The following is a 21,733-nucleotide window of genomic DNA, read 5'->3' as shown; positions in this document are numbered from 1 at the left end:
CTAGCTTCTTGGGTCATCGCAAACGGAGTCCTATCTAAGAGGATCTGACGGCTCGACTTTTTCTAGCCCTTGCTCCAGCGCGACAGACTGTTCTATCCATCGATGTGGTCTCTCACCAGGGTTCCACAGATGAACACATTGATATCCGCCACGGAATCTTCGTCTATTTCCTCAAGTGTCTGCTTCTCTCTCCAAATTCGGACGTAATCAAGGCCGCAGGGTCCGAATGCGATCGGAGGTGCAAGTCCATGTGTGCTTTGAAGGCGAAAGGAAAAGGAACGAAGAACAGTTGAAAGTGAGCATTGACAAGTAACCCCAGTTTGATCATTTCCAAATTTATAGAGATCCCAGTCTCTGTAAGATCGAGCCTCTTTGTGGCAACACCTTATTAAAACTAACGGTTGCATCTATTATCCCTGGAAATGCCTAAGCCATATCGATTTTGACATCAATTCCTAGATCTCGATGATCTGCCGAGACGAGACATTATCTAAAATGATATCTCTGTCCCTAGAAGTTGATGAAAGAAACGACAAAGGATAAGAGGGCAAAAGGCGAGTGTAGGATGGATGTAAACAGATAAGTGGACCATCCGGCTTCAAGTAATTTCTTCAGAGAAAAAGAGTCAACGTTCATTGGGGGTCTGAATCAAGCGAATCCCCTCATCTCAATCGGGAGCCCGGGATGACGCTTCAAGGAATCAGCTCCAACTATGGAGATAGTGCTGACCTTGGCATCAACTTCGCACGTTGATTGGTTATCATTAATCGGTATACTTCCCACCCATTGGTATAAAGCTATCGCTAATCCCCAAGTGAACTTCAAATGAAATCAATATTCTCGAATTCTCCAAGATGGTATCAACCCAAGCCCCCAGGGACCTTTCCAAGTCCAACCGGCTCATCTACAGAGCTCCAGAGAACTCCGAAGCGGATCTAGCATTTTTCCATGATCTTCTCAATGACCCTATAATTCAAACAATGAGTACTGGACGTCTCCCGCACCCGTCGCCGAAACCCTCTGCTGGAGAATTCATCAAAATTCTCCAAGATGCCATTCTAGGAGTGGTCATCTGTCTCCCTCCGCAGAGTGGCCCCGAAGCCGAGACAAACGCCACTGAGACTCCAACTTCGCTTGAACCTACTTCCACATCCAATCCAGTCCCAATTGGCCACGTGAACCTTTTCAGTCTTCATGGCCCACATTACACTCACCATCGCAATGCCATGATAGGAATCTCGCTGGTAGACGGGTTTCGGGGGAAAGGATACGGCGGAGAAGCTATCAACTGGGCACTGGACTGGGCATTTCAGCACGTTGGGCTGCACAGAGTCTCCATAGGGGCATTTTCGTTCAACGAGAATGCATTAAAGCTGTACAGAAAGCTTGGATTTGTGGATGAAGGTCGCGAACGTGAGGCTGTATACCATCGCCGCGCTTGGCATGATACTGTCAGTTTGTCCATGTTGGAGCACGAGTGGGAAATTTTGAGAGGACTCGCGCCGCATCCATCCGCACGCACTCCTCCAGTCTCCAGCTGAAGCATCGGATCAATAATGGCCCGACGGACGGTACCTTATGGGCAGCCGTATGACTTCAGGTTGATCGAGTCTTGGCTCGGCTTTCCTCATGGAGGGAGTTGAAGGTAGCTAGTTTGGGAGTCTGACTCGGGGGCATCTGTATGGCTGAATGGTAGCTGATTGGCTTGGTGACTCCCTTGCATTCAATAGACCACAGAGAGAAGCTCTACTCTCACTAATGATTTGCGGAGAACTTGTCTTGATTTGTTCATTTTTCCAGTCTCAAATCTCAATTAGCTCTTCTTCATCCTACTCCTGGAAGATTGTGGGAATCTGTTATATTTATTTCACAGGTAAACCCCCCCCCCCCCCCCCCCCCCCCCCCCCCCCCCCCCCCAGGCATACCCGCGTAAGGTCCTGTCCTCGTGCAAAGACGAAAATGCGAGGATGAGTTGTCCATTTTGGTTTTTTAATGAGTAAGAGTAATGGAAAATGTACTGAGAAGTGCTGTTACCCTGCTTGTATGTGCCCAAATTTGCCACGAATTCTGCAGAAACGTTCCAACGTATCGCTAGTCTTGTACTGAGATACTCAAGGTGTAAGATGCCAGTGACTTACAGTATATCTAATGAGTGATGTTCAAAAGAGCGGGAAAGATGCCGAATTAATAAACAGAGTCATCTGGCCCGTTGGAACACGCCACCATGCTTGAAACAAAACTGTCCATTAAAGCACTGTGGCCGTGACCAACTCACAGCTATGGTGGCACAGCAACATGCAGATGTGTATCAACCAAGTCACACAAAATGCCTTTGTATTCCAACTCCCTCGATGCCCTAGCCAACTGGACAAACCCCTGAAGCCGCGATATATATGCACTTTGAACCGTGAATGAGGCCGAGACCAAGCGTTCTACCAAATATTCTACGGGCCCTGGATCTCAAACATGCCCGTCATCAGAGGAATCACCAGAGACAGCGCTGGAGATTTACTTGAATTAATGGCTGACTTAGTAAAGAAAGGTTCCACGCTGCCTCGTCCTCAATTCCTAGCGGATATCGCAGCCGGTGGAGAACCAACAAAGCTGCTAGATGAGACAGGTTTGCTTGTGTCGTTATTGCTAAAACCGCATGTTGACCGTAGCTGTCGAACGGTCCAGGAGGGGTTTGAGGCCGCCAGCGTCGGATCAACACCTCTACTTCGTCCAGTCAGCCATGGATGGCTGAGTATGATTCGGATCCGGCAGAAGGACTTTCTATCTTCAAGGAGTAGCCACATTCGCAGATGTCGTAAAGGTGAAGGAGAAGTGTTGCACAAAGGCCTAGGGAGCGGTAGACAATGACACGAGGTTGAGGATTAAGTCGTATTATAGAGTTCTCACTGTGTCCTAAGCACTCGACGGTGTCGATCAAAATAGGCGACATGGTTATTGTGTCCATGATAGGGGTCTGGATCAATCTGGGAAGCCATGGTTTGGCTGAAATGAGGGAGTTCCGACCGATAGGCTGTGCTAGAGTATAGGAAGAGAGCGTAGGCTGCATCGTAATCATGTGAGATTTTCACAATTCTCAGGCGGTGCAATCCCGTCGCAGCCATGAAAACATCAGGTTCTTTCCGACGTATGATAGGTGACTTCTGGTAGTTTGTCATCAACCCTAGAAATGCGAGGTATCCTTCGGTCCGGATTGAAGCGAACAGTTAAAAAAAACATATACAGTCATTTCGGATATCGAGATTAAACGGTCTCCAAATATGGAAGGTGAAAGTATGACGGAGAATTGCTCCACGTCCATAACAGTGCGCAAAGTGTCTGACATCGTTTGGAAGTTGGTGGGGATAGCGAGTAATTTTTCTGATATTATTATCATAATATCAGGACTTTCCGGCGTCCAAACTTCGTCGTGTCTGAGAGGCGAGCTTGAAGATGAGCGTTCACTAAGTGAAGAAGACGAGGCATGGCTATCGCATTCCTTTGATTTGGCGCGATGTTGCGAAACGACGGCGGAAACCCGCCAATCCCCATGTGGGAAGTCTTCGGCAGAGAGGGTATCTCACGCGCTTAGTGAAATGAGTGGTGGAGCCAATCCTCAGATGGCTACACCTGGTGCATGTCGGACTAGCACCTACATCTCTTCATTCAAGTTGCAGGAGCTGTAGGTCTTCGCCATCTTCTTAGTGCGAATGCGTGAGTAAATCGTAATAGATACCGAGGAGCACTTAGGTAGCAGTCAACTGAATTTCCAGATTGATATCGAAGTTTATGAATTCAGCGAGGTGACCTAGTGAGATCGCCGATTTTTCCCGCTCTCCCCAGGATTTCCCCGTAGCCGGTTGATCCGCGTACGAAATTCCTCTTCGGGCGTTGCAACTTTGTTAATCTTGTGTCTGATCTTGTGAAACATCCAGAATTTTTTTTTTAATTTTGGGGTGTTGTTTCTTTGTGTTGAACGAAATACAGCGTACTTTTCCACTAGACCATAACAAAAACCAAGGTTCCTGTTTATGGCCTAGGGAGGCCGTATTTGAGGTTTGACACTTTGTTTCAAAATCCCCATGGATGCTCATCAACGGAAAGTACTGGTTGAGTCGCCCAATGAATCGCACCTCCAGCCAATGGAAGCGCAGACAAAAACACTGGCCGAACCATACGATCAGGGCACAGCTTTTGAAACAGCCCTAGGGCCTCTTAATCTCGCCGGCTATCGCCGAACTGAGGAATAATGAGCCATCCATTCACGAAATGAAAAATTCTCATGGTTTATGGTTGGCTCATCGTAAGACAAGATCCCGAAGATCTTGGGGCTCGGCTCGTCTACTTCGTGTACCTCGAAAGAACGACCCTTCGCATCAGCCGACTGGCCCAAAATGTCCCTGATTTCTTCATAGATCTCCACCCATGCCTTAGGCGCACTAGAATGGGGCCGTGAGAGGACAACAACCCCTGGCCGGACAAAGTTGACTTCAGCATCAACATGCACATCAGTGACATCCAGGTCCTTTCGGCCAGGGAACCAGATGATTTTCTCAACGCCTAGCAGACGCCGCAGCTCTGTTTCAATCGTGGTCTTTGAAAGACCCGGATTGCGGTTTTGGTTGATAATGCTGTTTTCAGTGGCCAGCAATGTACCTTCGCCATCCACAGCTAGTGCCCCACCTTCTAACCGGATCTGCGATTCAACAAGAGTTACTGGAGATGGGAGAACATCGAACTCGATAACTTTGCGAGCAAAGCTTCCGTTTTCTTCCATCTGTTCAGGTGTCATTACAGGCCAATCAAGCCCATCTGAACTCCGGGTTGTGGGCGCCAAGGTCCTGCTTCCTCCCCCATTCACTGAAACGAAAGTTGATTGCAAAGCGTTGGTAGATGAACCTGTCAACTCCAAATACATAGACAGGGCCTGTATCGCGGATCCAAAGGTGATTTGTGAGAAAGGGAATGACGGAGATATTCGAAGTGTTACTCGGATATTTCGTAATAGCTTGGCTAACCATTGACTTTGCTTTCTGGACATTTTCGGGTCGTGCATATAGTCGAACTGGTTCATAGGCCGAAATTACCGATGCCAAATTAGCAATGTCGACACAGGCGCTTTCGTAATTTACCGAGGCGATGGAGACTTTGGATGGGAACCCGAGAATGGTCGCAGCATGACGGGCAGTTTCATGGGGGCAGAAAAATTTAGCTTTAATTGAAGATGAAGCCATATTTGCAACAACTGAATTGCCAAAAGACAACAAGCATAAGAGCCTGGGTTGGTTTTGTAGTTAGGAAGAAGAAATTGAGTGTTCTGTGAGCGCTGTGCTAAACGCCGATTCAAGGTTGCGTGGGACGATGCTCCGCCCGTGACTGTCCACTTTATAATGACGGCATAAAAGGCCAATTCTACTATATACCTAAACAACTAAGATGATTTGCTACAAACTACGTAAAGAAAAACAAATGGCTGATAGCAGACGTTGTATTGAACTCAAGAGTCAAACCGATAGCCTATCAGAAACCAGTTGTCAAGGACACCAATGTCCACTAACCATGAGAAGAAAAGTCCCAACAACAGAAGGCACAAAAGCAAAACCCAAAGAAATTCCATTAACCCCATAGCTATTTGACGCAAAATAAAAGACAAAAACCCGTCACACCTTAGAGCGCATTGTTAAAAAAGCCTTGACCGCCACCTCGCACGCAGTGAATGAGTGGTAAAGTCGTTAAAGACCATTAAAGTCGTAAGACGAATCTAGCCACCGAAACCGTAGAGGGTACGGCCTTGGCGCTTTAGGGCGTAGACAACGTCAAGGGAGGTGACAGTCTTACGCTTAGCGTGCTCGGTGTAGGTGACAGCATCACGGATGACGGACTCAAGGAAGGACTTGAGCACACCGCGGGTCTCCTCGTAGATCATGGCGGAGATACGCTTGACACCGCCACGACGAGCGAGACGGCGGATGGCCGGCTTAGTGATTCCCTGGATGTTATCGCGCAAGATCTTGCGGTGGCGCTTGGCGCCGCCTTTGCCGAGACCCTTTCCGCCTTTGCCACCTGTTTATGTATGTTAGTTTTGTTCGGTCACTTGTGTAAGGCTTAAGGGGAGGCGTAGTAGCAAATTAAGTAACGGGATAAAGAGCAGGGGAGTATAGATAGGTTGAGGGTGGTTGGAGGTTGTGTTGAATGCGGAAAGGTGAACGTCCTTTCCTATTTAGGAAAGGTGGAATGCAGTTGATGCCTGAGGCATGAAACATGTGTCGACAGGGGCATCACCAGTTCTTATTTTTGGAACTTCACCTCGCCGACCATATAGAGACGAGGAAGTATACTGCCAGCAACACGAGAGAACAACACTAAAACTTACGTCCAGACATAGTTTCAGATGTGAAAAATTGAACGGTTTAAAGATTGAGATGGACTGAAGCCTGTGTTGTCGAAAAGATGATGAGAAAGACGCGTTTGATGGGTTGGCGTGGAGAATAAGAAAGGGAAAAATTCAAAAATGTCTAAATGGAGGGGGAAGGCAGTTTAAATAGGAAAGGCGATGACGCATGATCCGGGATGTAAGTGCTTTAGGTAAGCGAGCGTTTAAACATCATTCTGCAATGCGGCGGTGATTGGCGGGCGGCGGAGAGAGAAAAAGGGCGTTATGAAGGGTCGGTTTCCAGCGCGTCTACCAGGCATCGACGAGCCCGCATTTTCCTGCGTCGAGTGACAACGGTAATTGCCACGTGATGATAAGATAGAGCATTGCGCTAGCCCAATCGGGAAGTATACCCAAGACCCCAGTGAATCGGAGGTTCGTAGTACATACTCCTTCGCTGTTCAACGCGTGGCTAGCATTTTTATCAGCTATTGGGAGGATTTTGCATATTTACTAATTGCTACCTCAGCAAGCTACAAGCGAAGAAAAATAAACATCCAGTCGCGTTCATCATGTCTCGTGTGATTTCAAAACTACGTCGCGTTGCCTATAAAGGAGGCAGTCATGTATCGCCATCTTCCCATCTTTGCGTCCCTGTCCACGTCCAACCAAAAAGGAAGACCGTATTGTGGAACTCAAATCGGAATAACAAGCAAAAAAAAAGGCAGGGAAGACAAAAATGCCAGAACACCTTGCGGTCAGAAAACCTTAAAGGGCAATGCATCGAGATCAAGAGCTGAGGCGGGCAAACTTCAAACTTTTTGCGTTGAAAAGAAAGGGCCATCCAGGAAGGAAAAGTAAAAAAATCGAAAATAGGAATCGAAAAATGCCTCGGAAAAGAAATCGTAGCGTCATCATGCGTGGCCAAAACGGCACAGAGAGATAAACAAGAAAAATCGTGAGAATGGCCGCGCCAGGCAATAGCTGGGGCGACCGCGTCGAGAATAAGTTCGACGATTGGTAGCGAGCCACGCAGCGAATGTTTCAACGCAACGTCCGCGGTTTATTGTGCATCGCAGACAATCGCTCACAGGTGCTGCTTGGCCGATATCGCTCGCGGGTAGAGCAGATAATGCTGAGAGAGTCGACAAAAGAAGAGAAAAAAAAAGTCCATCCATCAGAGTGCGCCGATACATGTTGGGATCAAAGCGGTCGAAAGAAAGCCAACAGATCTGTCAAGTTCTTCGCAAGGACTATCAAATCCCCTTCACCAAAGTCGTCAACAATATGCATTGAAGGTCGACCGGATGGGATCGCAGCCAGGTGGGTAGCTGTCATGGAACAGTCTATGTTACTCACCCTCTGATAACCGCTGGAGAGTGAGGGTCATTCATAAACCCGCCGTGAAAAGAATAGCGAAAATCCAAGGGGGAGGCTGAGGGCAGTGGAGAGGCGCGTGGGCTAACAGAAGCACGCGGTGCTTCGGCCACAGGGGCAGCGAGAGGAGCAGGAGATCGAGGAGAAAGCGGCGGCGAAGGACAGGCTGGTGCAGAGGAAGGACAGGCTGGTGCAGAGATATGCTTTGGGGCCTCAACGTCACGGCCGCTCGAAATTGGTGGGTGTGCCTTCTGGTTCGATGCTTGCGGAGATCCATACTATAGCAGGTTAGTTGACTCTTATAGTGTGATTGGCTCTTATGAAACTTACAAAGCAGTACTTATCGACCAACTCCCGGTACACGGAAGACTCGAGCTGTGGCTTGCTAGATACCAAAGAGGAAGGTTTTAGATTGACCACAGGACTTCCGGTGCGGAAATTATCGCTCACTGGGGAACCATGGCCCTGCTCAATACTGGGAGTTTTCTTGGTCGGTTTAGAGGTCTCTGGGACCACGGTCTCCCCAGATCTCGCACGGGCAGTCAGAGCAGTCCGATCCAGAGGCGCTTTTGACCGCATAGCAGCAGATAGCGACGCTCCGAAGTCGTACCGGTTTCCAAATGCCTGACGGTTGGAGTTTTCACGGCGCTTGGGCGGCGCGACCGCATCGATATCATCCGAGGGCGTGCGAGTCAAGGGTGCACCATTCGCACCGTTGAAAGGGTTCGTAAATGGCGTCTTGCCGCTGATGTCGGAGAAATCATAATTATGCGGCATGGGTTGCGGCCGAGTGGCATGAGAACTGGTGAAGGACCGGCTGCGCGGCAGAGCAGGGCGAGATCCGCCACTTGCCGACTTGCTCGTTGGGTTTTTAGGGACTTTGTGGAAATCAACCTGGTAGTTCACCGAATCATTGTTATCCCAAAATTCTTGCCCTTCCACATTGTAGCGGATGCACATGAACATGGTCTTAGTCTCCAGATGGGCCTGATCATTCAGCTTGAGGTCAAACGAAAAGCGATCGAACCCGTCAGCAGCTTGCTGGCGGCGAACATCATGGCAGTATGCCGCTGCAACCTCGGAGGTAGTCCTCCAATAATCCAGTGTGAAACGAGCCGTCACATTCTTGTGGAAAGCGATGTTCGCAACTGCAACCGTGCCGATCAAAGTGCTCTTATCAGCAGATAAGAACAACCGCTCCAGGCGCACAGGACGAGTGACACGCGATGAGGGATCCTTAGGCCAATTGGAGAGCTTGATCTCCCATTCCCACGACAGATCGCCCGAGTCAGCAGAGCCAAAGGGAAATTCAGCCTTGTTGTCATGGGTTTCAACTGGTGATGTTTCCGTGCTGACAGCCAATGGCCTGTCAAGCTGAAGGAAGTGACGAATATGTTCCAAGTGGGAATCGAAGTGCACCGCTTTGGAATAGACGGGCGTACCAGGCATGCTGGATGGTCGTCTCCGTGATGACGAAGGGCGAAGAGCAGGCCGAACAAGCTCACCTGACTTCTTACGGACCATTAGGGGCTTGCACGACATCTCCACGTCACTTTCTTCAGGTGAGCTAGTCAGCGCCGATTCCCGAGCCAATTCGATGGCGGTTTCTGTGGATGATCGAGAATGACTGATCTTGCGAGCTTCTTTGGACAATGGTAAATGGGGGAGCTTGGGCCGAGTGGGCTTCGCCCCCGTGGCTGATGGTACACTCGACAAGTGCTGAAGCGCTGTTCCTAGGTGGTCTGATGGATCCATTCTTTCCGGCGAACTCTCCCTCCTCAATCTGATTGATCGAACGGCAGCCTCCAGCTCGTCAAACTTGACACCCTCGCCACTCCTGTGGGGTGATTCTTCATCACTGGAGTTCGTCCCAGATTCAGGAGGTGAGATTACCGCCCCGGGGGGAATTATAGCATTGCTTATCGGTGGTGGGGACTGACGTAGACAGGCAGGTGGATCGAGAGAGGGCGAGGCCCGGGCCGGAGATTCTGGAGCGGTATGCACTGTTGGTTTGGTGTTCGAAGGACTCCTCCGATGGCGACGGGTATAGGAGGTAGAGGAATATGATCGAGGATTCTGAACCCGTTCCGACGAAGGATACGCCAGACCGGGCCGCTCACCGGATTCTTCGGTTGGGCGAGAGTATTCAATATGCTGCGCAGAGAGCAACGTCTTCAACGGCGCCGTGTATGGCATCCGGCCGACTTGTGTATTTCAACACAAGAAGGGGATGAAAGGTAGATAACAAAGACTAGGTAATATTTCAATCACAATCAAGTGCCTGCAGTAGCTTTATTGTCAGCAAGGCTTCATTGAATTCAGAGTGTGGCAACGGAGGTCAAGGAGTGGCAAGAGGCGAGGAAAGACATGCCATTTCATCACAGGGGAGTGGGGTGACACTTGAGGAAGGTGCCAGTGGAAAAATTCAAGGTTTCACAGACAACACCAAAAAGAAGTCACTTGGAAGGGAATTGGGTTTGGGAGGGAGCTTCTCAATACCGTGAATACCTTGAAGTATGAACATCAAGAGGCAATGAGGCCAAAAGTATTGAACGGAACCGTTTTAAAAATTGTATAGAGAAAAGACAAGATGTACATAAGAATGAAAAAAAAAAAAATAATAATAGCAAGCTCCCGGCACAGCCGCGATCAAGGGAAAGAGGTGATTTTTAAAGGTACCTTGGAAGTACCGGATAAAGAAGATATAGTGGCGAGTTCAAGTAGCCATTTCCACTCTGACCGTAAAAAAAAAAGATAAGCCGGGAGGTGGAAAGAAAATCTCATTCGCAAAAGAGATAAGAATCCGGTATTATAGCTTTTCAAGAGAAATCAGAAACCAGAAATCCCTGAATAAAAAAGTGGAACAAGACAAATAAAGATGATTATCCAAGCGCCATCAAATGATTGTCTAGGTGCGTCTACTTTGCATAGACTCTTCGATACCACCAAGGTCAATGCGTCCCGTATAGGTGGGGAATAACTCCCTGGTTGCTTTTTCTTGTTTTCTTTTTTCGCTCTTTTCCATTTGCAATTTTTTGTCTTTTTTTTTTTTCTTTGACTAAATTTGATTACTCCGTACTTTGTTTCTATTTCTACCTTCCATGGTCAATTGTCCGATTGCAGTTGATATCCCATCTAGATATCCGTGGACATCCTAAACTTACCAGATATCTCACCATCGCCCCTAATTCCGCGTCTTTATTTTATCCGAATTCTCCGACAGGTGGTCTATTCGCACGAGCCCGACGATCCTGCAAATTGCGAGCTCACTATAAATGCACTAGAAGTTTCCCCCTAGTGTGACAAATTAGTGTACTAATGGCCTACATCAGCCCACAGGCGCTAAGAGGTCCCATGTACACTAACTTTGCTTCAACCTGTGTTCCCTGTTTTTGACCTGACGTTCATCCTTTTGTATTACCCACGATCCTCAAAACATCCAAATCGATCTTCCAACAAATGATGCACTTATCATAAATTCTTGAGCATTACCGTGCTATCAAGATAGGGTGATACACCGATCTTTCTAGGTTCCCTTATCAACATTGAACTGAGGCCCCGTGGGCCAAAGATTGGTCAAAATTTGTGGATTCGCCCAGCCAAAACCGGTTTGTCCCAGATTCTCCTAGCCTGTGGCAGAAAGTCAACTTTTTTTTTTTTGGCGCGCACTGGCGCTCCGTAGCTAGGGATACATTGCGCCATGCAAGTGCTGGAAGCATAAGATCCACTTATCTCCTTCGGCGCACCTCGACTACACTGTGTTCCAGCATTTATGAAATCGTGGGGGCTACAAGTGCCAAGGGGTTGGGAGTTACTCTGCTGTTATCCTCTCTGGTCGGACTACGGAGTACTATGTATCCAACTAGATAGGGAAGCAGCGAAAACCATACGAAACAGAGAGAAAGGAGGAAAAAAAAAGGAAGAACTCCCCCATTGTCAATCCAATTAGACTACCCTGTCATCAAGACTTTCTGACACTTCCGAGAACCTTGGATCTTAGAACAAGTTTGTAAGGACCTCGGGAACCTGTTCTCTGCGGTGGAACGACAGCGGGTTTCCTTTCCCGCTACACAGCCATGGTCCAACTACGTAGAGATCAAAAGAACACGATTTTTTTGATCTACCTGGGCAGTTTATAGAATCCCACGGTGACGTGCATGGTGCATTTAAACATCGTCTCATCATTACTGCGCTTGTGCTGTACTCCGGAGTTTGATAGATCTACGATAACCTGCACTCCAGGGCTCCACCGTGGGTGCCGCAAAAGGCTGGTATGACGGTGTGAAAGTATGGAGATGTACGGAGTATGTTTTAAGATTGTTCAGGGTTCGAAATTTCCAATTGGATCAGTCAATAAACTGAAGCAATCACGTAGCAATCACGAATCCTTCTAGAAATCCTTCCAATGTCCGAATGCGGATCCGAAATCACGACTTCTCATCTCTATGTACGTTGAAAAAAAAAAAAAAACCACGGGTCGTGGTAATTCCACACTGATAAGTCCATGATGTCAAAATGCATTTGATAGTCCCCGGTGCCTTGGTTTTTCTTGACTTGGCGGGAGGTCTGGACCCCCCCCGGTCGCTCGTGCAGCATAAATAGATTTTTATTTCCTCCAAGACATTTCCTCATCTTAGAAGTAGTATGATGGGGATATGCACGTTCTTGTGATATTTCAACTATCTTTCCAAGAGGCATGCATAGTTGAAAAGTTAACATGCTGAGAAGTCAAAAGTTGCATCACAGAAAGGTCAAATCGTGCAAATTCTAAATTGGTTTTCTGTGTTTCCCGATTTCCTCAGCCCCAACGGTGACTCCCATCTCCCATGTCTCTCACTAAAGTGACAAATTGCATAAACCCTTTTATTTTTTATTTTTTTTTTCTCAATTGGTCATTTCCAAGCCTTTTGTGCAGAGTGTAGACGCCTACGCCCGGTCCACCAACCCCTTTGTTGGCGGTGCAGAGTTTTTCCTTTTTGCCACTCTCTTCGTTGACCACCATCTCAACAAAATAGGTGGCTTTCACATGGCGTTATGGCTAATGATCTCCTCGGAAATGTAATGAGATTGGCTAAGCCCTGAAGCCACAGGGGCGCATAGTGGATACTCTAGAATCCCGACTCGCAACCGTTCGAGAGTCTCGAACTCTCCTGATCTGCACCTATGTTGTATGTGCTTGATCTCCAGATCTTGAACCCCTCATTTTCACAGATGGAGTTGTCCCGCAAAACTCCAGGTATCCACGGACTGAATATGGGTAGTCTAGCCTACGGGCGGACCCGCTACAGTTCTGATGGGATCCTCAAATTGCCAATATGAACGTCTCGGTGAGCGGCAAGGTCGCAATATTCCGAGCTGCAGGGCGATAACGTTTAGCCCTTTCTTGCCGAAACGCTGGAAACTTCCGAGTGCTTTTTTTTGGTTTTTTGGTTTTTTGGTTTTTTTTTGGTTTTTTAAATTTCTAAATTTTCTTTTGTTTGACCCCGAAAGATGAGAGCCTCTATCGGTTGTCGGTTCACGTAAACCCCGAAGTGAATTGTACCCCGTAACGCTTCAAGAAGAGAGAGTGTTACAAGGTCGAAGCGTCGAAGCGGTCAGACCAGAATCTATCAGAAGTATACAATGCTTATATGTGAACCTTGAGTTCACAAAGTTCACAAAGTTCAGACTTGAGGTCTTGCATTCTCACCGACTGAAAGCTCTTGCTAATCCACTCTCGAAATGTTCGCCCTGGTAGGATCTCACCTTCCGACTCGCAATTTACAATTTGAACCTTTGCAAATTGACACCATTCCACCGGAGTGATGCGCTCCTTGAAATTTGCCTTGCCTCGCTGGCGACAATGTCAAACTGCAACTCCCCCCTGACGGTGTTAGCGTGGCTGAACTATCGAGCGGACTCTTCCTCGGTAGTATAGTCCTGGGTATCATCTCGCACAATTCGACCGGGTGCTGCTCAGCAGAGGGCTTCCCCTGCTTCACCTTGATAAAACTTTCAGCCGCCTCGGGCGGCAGCCTGCTCTGGCTGCACTCGCTGCTTTCCAAGAATCAAAGGAAACGAAGCGTGAATAACATGCACTGACGAGACTAGGAGAGTGAAATCAGAGAGGGGCAGTGCGTTTCCTAGAGAGCTCTAGCTACCCCGCATGGATGCCGCTGCCCTCAGCTCTTGCGTTGATAGTGCATATGTTGCGAACTGGGAGTTGATGCGGACCCTAGTGATCGGGGCGATGCTGACTTGCATTTAGTTGCCCAAAGTTTTTTATGCCGCGGACTATACCCCAGGGTTCGCGTTTGGTTGGTAAATGATTAGGTCTGGATCTACCAATGGCGCTACACTATGGTTGTAGAGATAGAATCTGCCCGGAAAATACTCATCGCCCAGAGAATACACCCGATGGAGATGTAGATCCAACCTTCCTATTTGGCCTCTATTTGACCGACCATTGGAAAGTTATGGTCAGCCAAGTACCTCAATTACTCACGTGTTGCACAGCATAAGCGTTTCAACCCGTTCAACCCGTTCAACCCTGAACCTTTCACATCTTTGGCACAAGATAGAGAACTTGATTATTATTGGCCTGTAGCTGCTGATAGCCCAAGAACAACAAAATCACACGAAACAGCGCAGGTAGGTTGACTATGCATTGTCGCACGTCACGCAGATCCTAGACGCGCATTTTCTGCGATACACTGCACCGAGCACCACCTGACCTTCCTATATCCCTGCCGACCACACACGTCCCCAAGGGGCATCTGCATCTCAGACGTTGTATCTCCAGGGAAAGACTGCCCAGGACCTTCTACATCTTCATATTTACCGACCACTGACAAGACGAGTAAACGGTCAGGGACAGCCGCTTTAGTCGACTCGGTTTACATTGCTTCGGTAGCATACATGATGCGGACCACGTCGAGGACCGGTATGGACTTTGGAGCTTTAGTCATGCATATGGTAGTACATCATAGAAAGTAGGCTTAATTGTGGAACGAAAGACAGCGTATTTTACCACTAGACCATAACAAAATCCAAGGTTCCTGTTTAGGGCCTAGGGGGGCCATATTTGTGGTTGGGCATTCATCTATCCCTCAAAAGCCACCTTAACCACCGAAAACCTAGTAGCCTCACTCAAAGTCAGTCCATTGTAGGTATAGCTTGGCCAGTCCCACGCTTATGCATATAGCATTATGAGAAAGGACCAGCGCCAAAACGGCCCCCAAGTTCGACATCCGGCCAGAACGGAGGCGCGGTAGTCAGTGCGCGCGATCCCGGAGCTGCGACTTGACAGCGGGGTGACAGTGGGGCGGAGATAGCTTGATCAGTCTGTGCGTGCACAAGGCGTTGCATTAGTGCAGCGAACTGACAATCTATGCATGATGAACGGGGTCAGTGCATAGTTGGTGTTCTGAGCTGTTTGTGAGTTTATCTTAGGGGTTTCATGTTGATTTCACACTTTATGCTTGCAAGTTTCCCTGGATTATTTTATTGACTTGAGGGAAATTGATGCGCAACTTGCAGGTGTACTCCAAAGTCGCAGGGGGTTTTTTCCCTCCACATTTGTACTAGTTGCAGGCTCAGGGTTGATTGTCAATTAGTCCGACAAGGTGAGATTTGAGAGTTAAATGAAAAATTTGAAATCTTCAATTGATGTCTCGACTAAGTGGTCGTACTTTGTGGTGAGTCACTCCACTAGTTCTACAACCACTTTGGAAGGCAACCTAGAAGTTGGATGTATCCACGGGTGATGGATAGATCGCCTCAAAGGCAAGCCACACATAAAAATAGTCGGCTATCGTGAACCGTCATAGTGCGTTATAGAAGATTGGCTGCTTTGGGCCTGCCATCATCCCACGGTTGGCGAGAGAGGGGTTTCCAACACGGATCTTCGAAGAATGAACGCCAACAAGCCCTGTCATTCGGTGGTTCGGCCTGACCCGTCTAATGAGATAAATTCAATGTTCGAACGTTTGGATTTCAGAGATAACGATGGGGGGTTGAAAATTCTTGGAGGGGATTGAGCTCGTCCCTTTGGAGGGTTGAAGAGGGTCCATGGCGAATATCTGAGTGGGCCGATCCTTTACCCTGTCTTGTTTGCTATCAACCATCATGGGGGGGGGGGGGGATTTCATAGGTCAATCATAATCATTTCCATCTCTTTAGAAGGAAGAATTACACAAAAATGGCCATTTGAAGATCGTGTGTATCGACCTAATTATGTAGTTTTGTGGACCGTTCAGTTCCTATGTCTATCTAGGTAGAAAAAAAGGCATTTCATCACTTCACAAACTAGACCGAAAACTCAGTACTTTAGCATATTGTAGGCTCTTGAAAACAGAGACACAAAGCAAACTAACAGTGTTCTCGGATTCAACGGATGCTCCTTATCTGTGGAGATGGGCATGGCTTGTAGCCCTGCGCTCCTCTATTGCGGGGTGCATCTGCCACCTCACACTGTCCGAGCGGCCTTTTTACTTTACAACCAACAGCTTCTCGAGGGGTGTTTATGCCTAGTTGCCAGTTAACATCTGAAAATGCAGGTAGTATCACCAGACAAAGACAGTAAGCCCTTCAACTGACAGCACTAGCTTACGAACAGATCCCCTGCTGTTCCAGCCATCCCATCTCCCCTCGCCACAGTGGGAGCCAATGACAAAGCCCTACAAGCCGAGCTCCCTGGACACAGACCTTCCCCACACTTCGCCTGTCATGCTCACGCAGATGAATACAGCAGGCATCTCGCACCGGGAGATCCGTGAAGAATGACAGCATCAGCGTCTATCTCCCATGCGATGGTGTATGTACACTAAAGCACATAGAGAAACACAAAGTTCCGCACTTCACTCACATGATGCCCGTAATAGCAGGTGTCTAGTTCCGACGTTCCGGTCATACAAAATTGAGCTCAGACTCCGAGGAAATCGTTTTTCAAAGTCAATTCTTTGCTTTCGAGCAGCCAGTCTCTCACCGCTATCCGCGATAGCCAGATTCTCCCATAGGAATACTGGAAACAGCCCGTGACGTCCGCTGCAAGAGAGAGGCGAGGTCTAGAAAGACCTCTCTCTCTATCTGCATCTTTTTGTCTTTCGCTTTGGGATCATCGTCCCTCCACCATCGCACCTTGTGTGGAGGGTCAAAGACTATACTAAATCTCACTGAAACTATTTCTTTTCGGCCGGTGTGGTCTGCTCAGGGACCGGTGCTTGGACTTGCATTGCGTTATCACTGGAAAGTCCCTCTTACTTTATCCATGGGCCGTGCTGATTGTGCTTCCATGGCGTTGAGGGACGTGTCCTGCATCTTTACCGCCACTACTGCGTCGGCGAATGGGGGGGTTTTTTTTTTTTTTCAAAGAGAGATGGCGGGGAATAGGATAGATCCTTATGTTCTGGGTTAGAACATGTTTGACTTGAAGTAAACGGGATCGGGTGATATGATCTGATTCCGTTGATCGTTTGATCTTTTGAATGTAGAAAAATAGCTGGCACATAGATTTTTGCTGGCTTCCTGGGCTTCTTTGATACAATGCCTTTGTCTGGTAAATACCCAGCAGTAGGCACTGCCTTTTTATGTGAGATCTCACGACCGAGTGACCATGCTTTGTTTGACAGTCAAGACCAAAGATTGAGAAATATCAGCATAGTTGCTGGCGGTTCATTAGAACTAGCTGTTGCTAGACAGCAACGAAATGTGTTTTGCTGATATTCTCTGGCTCTGGCAATTCTGCCCAGATCTTCACAGATTAATCCAACTTGAAATTCAAAGGGATTTTCGAAGAAATTGAACAGTGGCATGTTTATATGTATGTGCATTCTGGCGAAACCTCAGCTGAACCCATTTTCTGCCTTAGGCCCATAATCTTCCAAAAGATCTAGTGATGAAAACCATCCACTATCTTCCATCATCATCTTCCCACCTGGCTATGTTCAACCTTTTCCATCAAGCTTCATCGGGTGTGCAGAAATCTACCCAGTGTCCGAAACCACTCTTGAATAGTGGCGCAAGACAAAATTTCTCTCAGCGCAGTCCAGATTCAAAGCCATAAGAGACCAAGTTGAAGTGGAAGTGCTTGAAGAAGGTCAAGCTCGGGAGATCACCGCGGGGCCCATTGGTGGAGCCAACTTCTCCTACATTCACGATCCGTGGTCTGCATCGACCTCTTTGTTTACTGGTGAACGGGCTTTCTCCAGAACCTGCTCATGTCTCAAGTTCAAAGTTCCGGATTGGCAGACCTTGAGAAAGAGCTGATATGCTCGGTATGTAATTGTCCACTCTGCCCCTTCCGTTTCTAATACCGCTCTTTTACTCCAGATTTGTACCGAGCTACTCTACCAGCCCCTCACTCTCCTCGACTGCCTCCATACTTTCTGTGGATCCTGCGTGAAAGAATGGTTCTCCGCACAAGGGTCGCGTCGTTCCCGTGCCTCGCCTCGATTCACCTGTCCAGCCTGTCGCGCTGAAGTGCGCGAGACCCGCCCAAATGCCACTGTGACAACCCTGCTGGATATGGTCCTGACCGCACACCCCGATCGTGCAAGAGCGGCAGATGAAAAGGCAGAAATCGCTACGAAATACACACACGGCGAGTCAGTGTTCCCAGCACTTCCTTCCGGCGGGGAAAGCGCGGAGGAGGATGGAGTGGAGGATGGACGAATTCTAGCGGAGGTACGCGAGCTGAGTCTACGCGAAAGCCGGGCGCAAGCTAGGCGCGAGACACGGCGGACAGGACAATCTTCACGGACGCGCGAGAGAAGCACCAATACCGAGAGGCCTGCGGAGGACGGCCGCTCAAGGCGTCGGAGGGATGATGATACAACGCAGCAGCACCATACATCACGTCCCGACGATTCAGACCGCACGCGACGGGTGGAGCATCAATCCAGTTTGCGGTCATTACTGAGTTTATCATCGGATGTGGAGACCATGGAAGAAGAGATCTTGCGGCAAATTCTCGAGGACGGATTGCTGGACAACATCAATCTTGACAACCTCGGGCCAAGACAAGAAGAGGAACTCAGTGAGCGCATTGCGGATGCCTACCGTCGGAAGCATATGCAAAGATCCCAGCCTCGTCAGCGGCAAGAACAGGGACCAGAACAGCGACCAGAGGCCGACGGAGCTACGCGAACACATGTGAGGTCGGAGTCCGCCCACAGGACTGCGGAACCAACGGCGGCTACCCGAGCACACAGCGCTAGACGACCACCAGTTTCAAGACCGCATCTGTTCGATTCGCCTCCCACGCGGCCGAGCACCGCGGGTCACCAGAGGCACAGCTCGGAACAAGTGAGTGGTCGTCCAAGGACCTCGCCCGTCCGAACTAATCAGGCCTCTGCATCGGATGAAGCCATAAGGCCTGCTGCTCGATTCTCAGGTGATCTAATTACGGATCGCCACATCTCTCAGGCTGGGCGTTTACGATCAGAATCAGCGTCAGCCAGGCCGCGACGTGCCACCGAGTCAGAACAGAATATTCCAAGAGCGTGGGCGGCAGGAGGACGAGACCGAAGTTCTTCTAGACCGTCTACGAGTCAATCAGCCACAAACTTTCCCACTTCTGGCGCTGCGCTTTCGAATTTCTCCCGCCATTTACCTCCCACGGACCACACCACTCCGTCATTATCTTCGCCTCTTGTCCCCATCCGTTCAGACCGACGAACAAGACCATCTCCATCACGATCCAATGTCCCTGTACCGCCCATTATCCAATTCACCGAGCCATCCATCTCCTGTGACCGTTGCGGGAAGGATAACATTCAATACAATCTACACAAGAAATGCCCAAGTTGCAAGGAGGGCAACTTCCACCTATGTCTACGATGTTACCGCTTGGGACGTGGCTGTCTTCGATGGAACGGATTTGGCGCATCTGCATTAACGACCTTCCAACAAATTATATTGTCGTCTACTCGACGCTCTGTACAAGTTAGAGACCCTGGTCATGTCTTATTGTGGTTCAGATACCAACGGCCCGCCGAGACTGCCCATCGAACAATGAGCAGAGAGAGACAAATGACCGACGAAAACCCAGTCCGCCGGCTACAAAGCGGTCTCTTCTGTGATTCATGTCAATCTTGGGCAAACGATTGTTTCTGGAAGTGCAATCAGTGCAACGAGGGAGACTGGGGGTTCTGTAACTTCTGTGTCAACCAAGGACGATGCTGCACCCACGCCCTTTTACCCATCCGACGCATGACCCATTGTCCACCTTCATCAGCACTGCCCACCATATCGCCGCCGGCTGAATCAAATACTATCCCCACATCATCCGATACCGAGAGCTTCAAAATTCTCTCATTCTCAACAAATTGCGATATCTGCACCTACCCAATCCCAGCCTCGAATACCCGCTACCACTGCCTGGAATGCAATAGCGGCGACTACGACGTCTGTACAAACTGCTACCTCAAACTTGTGGCAACAGGCAAAATTAACAAAGAGAACGGGCACAACGGCTGGCGCCGCTGCCTTGCCGGCCACCGCATGATAGTGGTCGGCTTCGAAGACCACGAAGAAGGCCAGCGCCGCGTCATTATCCGCGATCTTGTGGGCGGCCGCGCCCTTAATGAACAACACGTAATACAGTCACAAATACAGTCACCAACTTCCTCCCTAGCCAGCGGCGGTCTCGTTGCATCCCCAGAGCTGGGAACCGGTGACTGGACCTGGAAGGACGGCCCCGAACGCCGCAAGAAAGCATCCCGTCTTCGCGGTGGGCCTGCTCCCACAAACAGTATCACCGGAGGTACTACCTCTGCTTCTGACCCCTCCCATCCATCTCTTTCCAGTGCCACCGCGACTCCGATGATCCCGCCCTTCCGCCGGTTTCCGCCTGACGGGGGTGTCGGGCTCATTGTCCGCGCTCTGTGGTCATGGTACCCGGAAGAGGAAGTCAGAGACGAGCTTGTTTTCCCGCGAGGTGCGCATATTACGGAATCAGAGAATATCAACGACGATTGGTTCTGGGGGTGCTACGCTGGCCGAACGGGACTGTTCCCTGGTTCGCATGTTGAATTCGTCAGGGAGGTCCACAGGTAAAGATGCCTTGGCTTTTCTTGCGTTTGAAATCGCATGACCAAATGATACATTTGACCTGTTTCGCATACCCGTTTCTGATTTTTTTTTTTTTTTTTTTGCGTCTGTTCGTTACATAGTCACGATGATTATGAAGATCAGAATTGGGAACTTGAATGCCGTATGAGCGTTTCCGAACATTGCATCCAGATGTTAGATTCCAGAAATCACGAACTATATCTATATCGTCCATGATATTGTCGAACGAACATAAATCCTGTAATGGATCCCTGTCAGTAGGAAGATTGTTCTACATACCGAAGACATAGACCCACCATCGCTCCAATGATACCCCCAACCACTGTGCCTATACAGATATGCACGACATTACTTCACCACGCGTGCCTTAGAACCAGATTCCTACTCAACTAAATGGCTCATTTCATCATCCTCTCTCTCTCTCTCTTCTCTACTTTCTCTCTTTCTTCTTCTTTATCTCCCTTTCCATCCTTTCATCAACTATGATGCCTAGCATAAGCTTCGCTTCGTTCTTATTGCTGGTTAATGCCCCAAGCCAAGCAGGCTTCCGTTTCCTTCTTGGAGAAAGAGACCGTATAGCTTGCTACCTGATAGTTTTGGAGGCAAAGTAAGACAGTCATGCCATTGATCATAGGAGTCGTGTCCAACTGCTAGCCTACTTCGCTTTGGCAAACATAGTACATTGGATATTCATGGATGTTATGAGAGCAACATAGTCTGGCAATAAAATCAGCAATGCTCCTTGGCATAAACTTGATGTGGATCCATTTCCTGCGCCATTTGCTCTTTTGGGATGGTCTTTTGCTCCCTGATGAAGTCTCTAAATCATCAATCTTGGAATTGTTTATACAACTTTCATTAAACTCCCATGTGGCTACAATAGCCAACCTCGACATTGTGGATCTAACACCGAGTGCAGCTGTGTCAGGCGCGAGCTTAGAC

General features: G+C 48.7%; 6 protein-coding genes across 6 annotated transcripts; 3 read left to right on the top strand and 3 right to left on the bottom strand.

Annotated features, from left to right (window-relative positions):
- Positions 1 to 854: 854 nt before the first annotated feature.
- Positions 855 to 1,541, top strand: Pdw03_3588 (Acyl-CoA N-acyltransferase; the record flags this gene model as incomplete). Its single annotated transcript, XM_014676538.1, has 1 exon — positions 855 to 1,541. The coding sequence occupies one exon, from the start codon at positions 855 to 857 to the stop codon at positions 1,539 to 1,541; it is 687 nt and encodes a 228-aa protein (XP_014532024.1).
- Positions 1,542 to 4,219: 2,678 nt separating this feature from the next.
- On the bottom strand, positions 4,220 to 5,225 carry Pdw03_3587 (Porphyromonas-type peptidyl-arginine deiminase superfamily; the record flags this gene model as incomplete). Its single annotated transcript, XM_014676540.2, has 2 exons — positions 4,220 to 5,056; positions 5,124 to 5,225. The coding sequence occupies 2 exons, from the start codon at positions 5,223 to 5,225 to the stop codon at positions 4,220 to 4,222; spliced, it is 939 nt and encodes a 312-aa protein (XP_014532026.2).
- A 527-nt stretch (positions 5,226 to 5,752) lies between these two features.
- Positions 5,753 to 6,374, bottom strand: Pdw03_3586 (Histone H4; the record flags this gene model as incomplete). Its single annotated transcript, XM_014676541.1, has 2 exons — positions 5,753 to 6,054; positions 6,365 to 6,374. The coding sequence occupies 2 exons, from the start codon at positions 6,372 to 6,374 to the stop codon at positions 5,753 to 5,755; spliced, it is 312 nt and encodes a 103-aa protein (XP_014532027.1).
- Positions 6,375 to 7,541: 1,167 nt separating this feature from the next.
- Positions 7,542 to 9,937, bottom strand: Pdw03_3585 (Protein phosphatase regulatory subunit Gac1, putative; the record flags this gene model as incomplete). The annotated part of the gene is made up of 5 exons (XM_066100533.1): positions 7,542 to 7,629; positions 7,724 to 8,019; positions 8,072 to 8,126; positions 8,192 to 8,216; positions 8,278 to 9,937. 5 exons carry the CDS (start codon positions 9,935 to 9,937, stop codon positions 7,542 to 7,544), a joined length of 2,124 nt encoding a protein of 707 aa, XP_065955933.1.
- Positions 9,938 to 16,244: 6,307 nt separating this feature from the next.
- Pdw03_3584 (uncharacterized protein) lies at positions 16,245 to 16,497 on the top strand (the record flags this gene model as incomplete). The annotated part of the gene is made up of 2 exons (XM_066100532.1): positions 16,245 to 16,274; positions 16,327 to 16,497. The coding sequence occupies 2 exons, from the start codon at positions 16,245 to 16,247 to the stop codon at positions 16,495 to 16,497; spliced, it is 201 nt and encodes a 66-aa protein (XP_065955932.1).
- Positions 16,498 to 17,937: 1,440 nt separating this feature from the next.
- Positions 17,938 to 20,776, top strand: Pdw03_3583 (Zinc finger, ZZ-type; the record flags this gene model as incomplete). Its single annotated transcript, XM_066100531.1, has 2 exons — positions 17,938 to 17,994; positions 18,050 to 20,776. The coding sequence occupies 2 exons, from the start codon at positions 17,938 to 17,940 to the stop codon at positions 20,774 to 20,776; spliced, it is 2,784 nt and encodes a 927-aa protein (XP_065955931.1).
- Between the last annotated feature and the right edge of the window lie 957 nt (positions 20,777 to 21,733).

This window comes from Penicillium digitatum, chromosome 1, assembly GCF_016767815.1.
Source record: "Penicillium digitatum chromosome 1, complete sequence".
NCBI lineage: Eukaryota > Fungi > Ascomycota > Eurotiomycetes > Eurotiales > Aspergillaceae > Penicillium > Penicillium digitatum.
The sequence above is the reverse complement of the archived record's forward strand: the minus strand, read 5'-3'. Positions and strand labels throughout refer to the sequence as shown.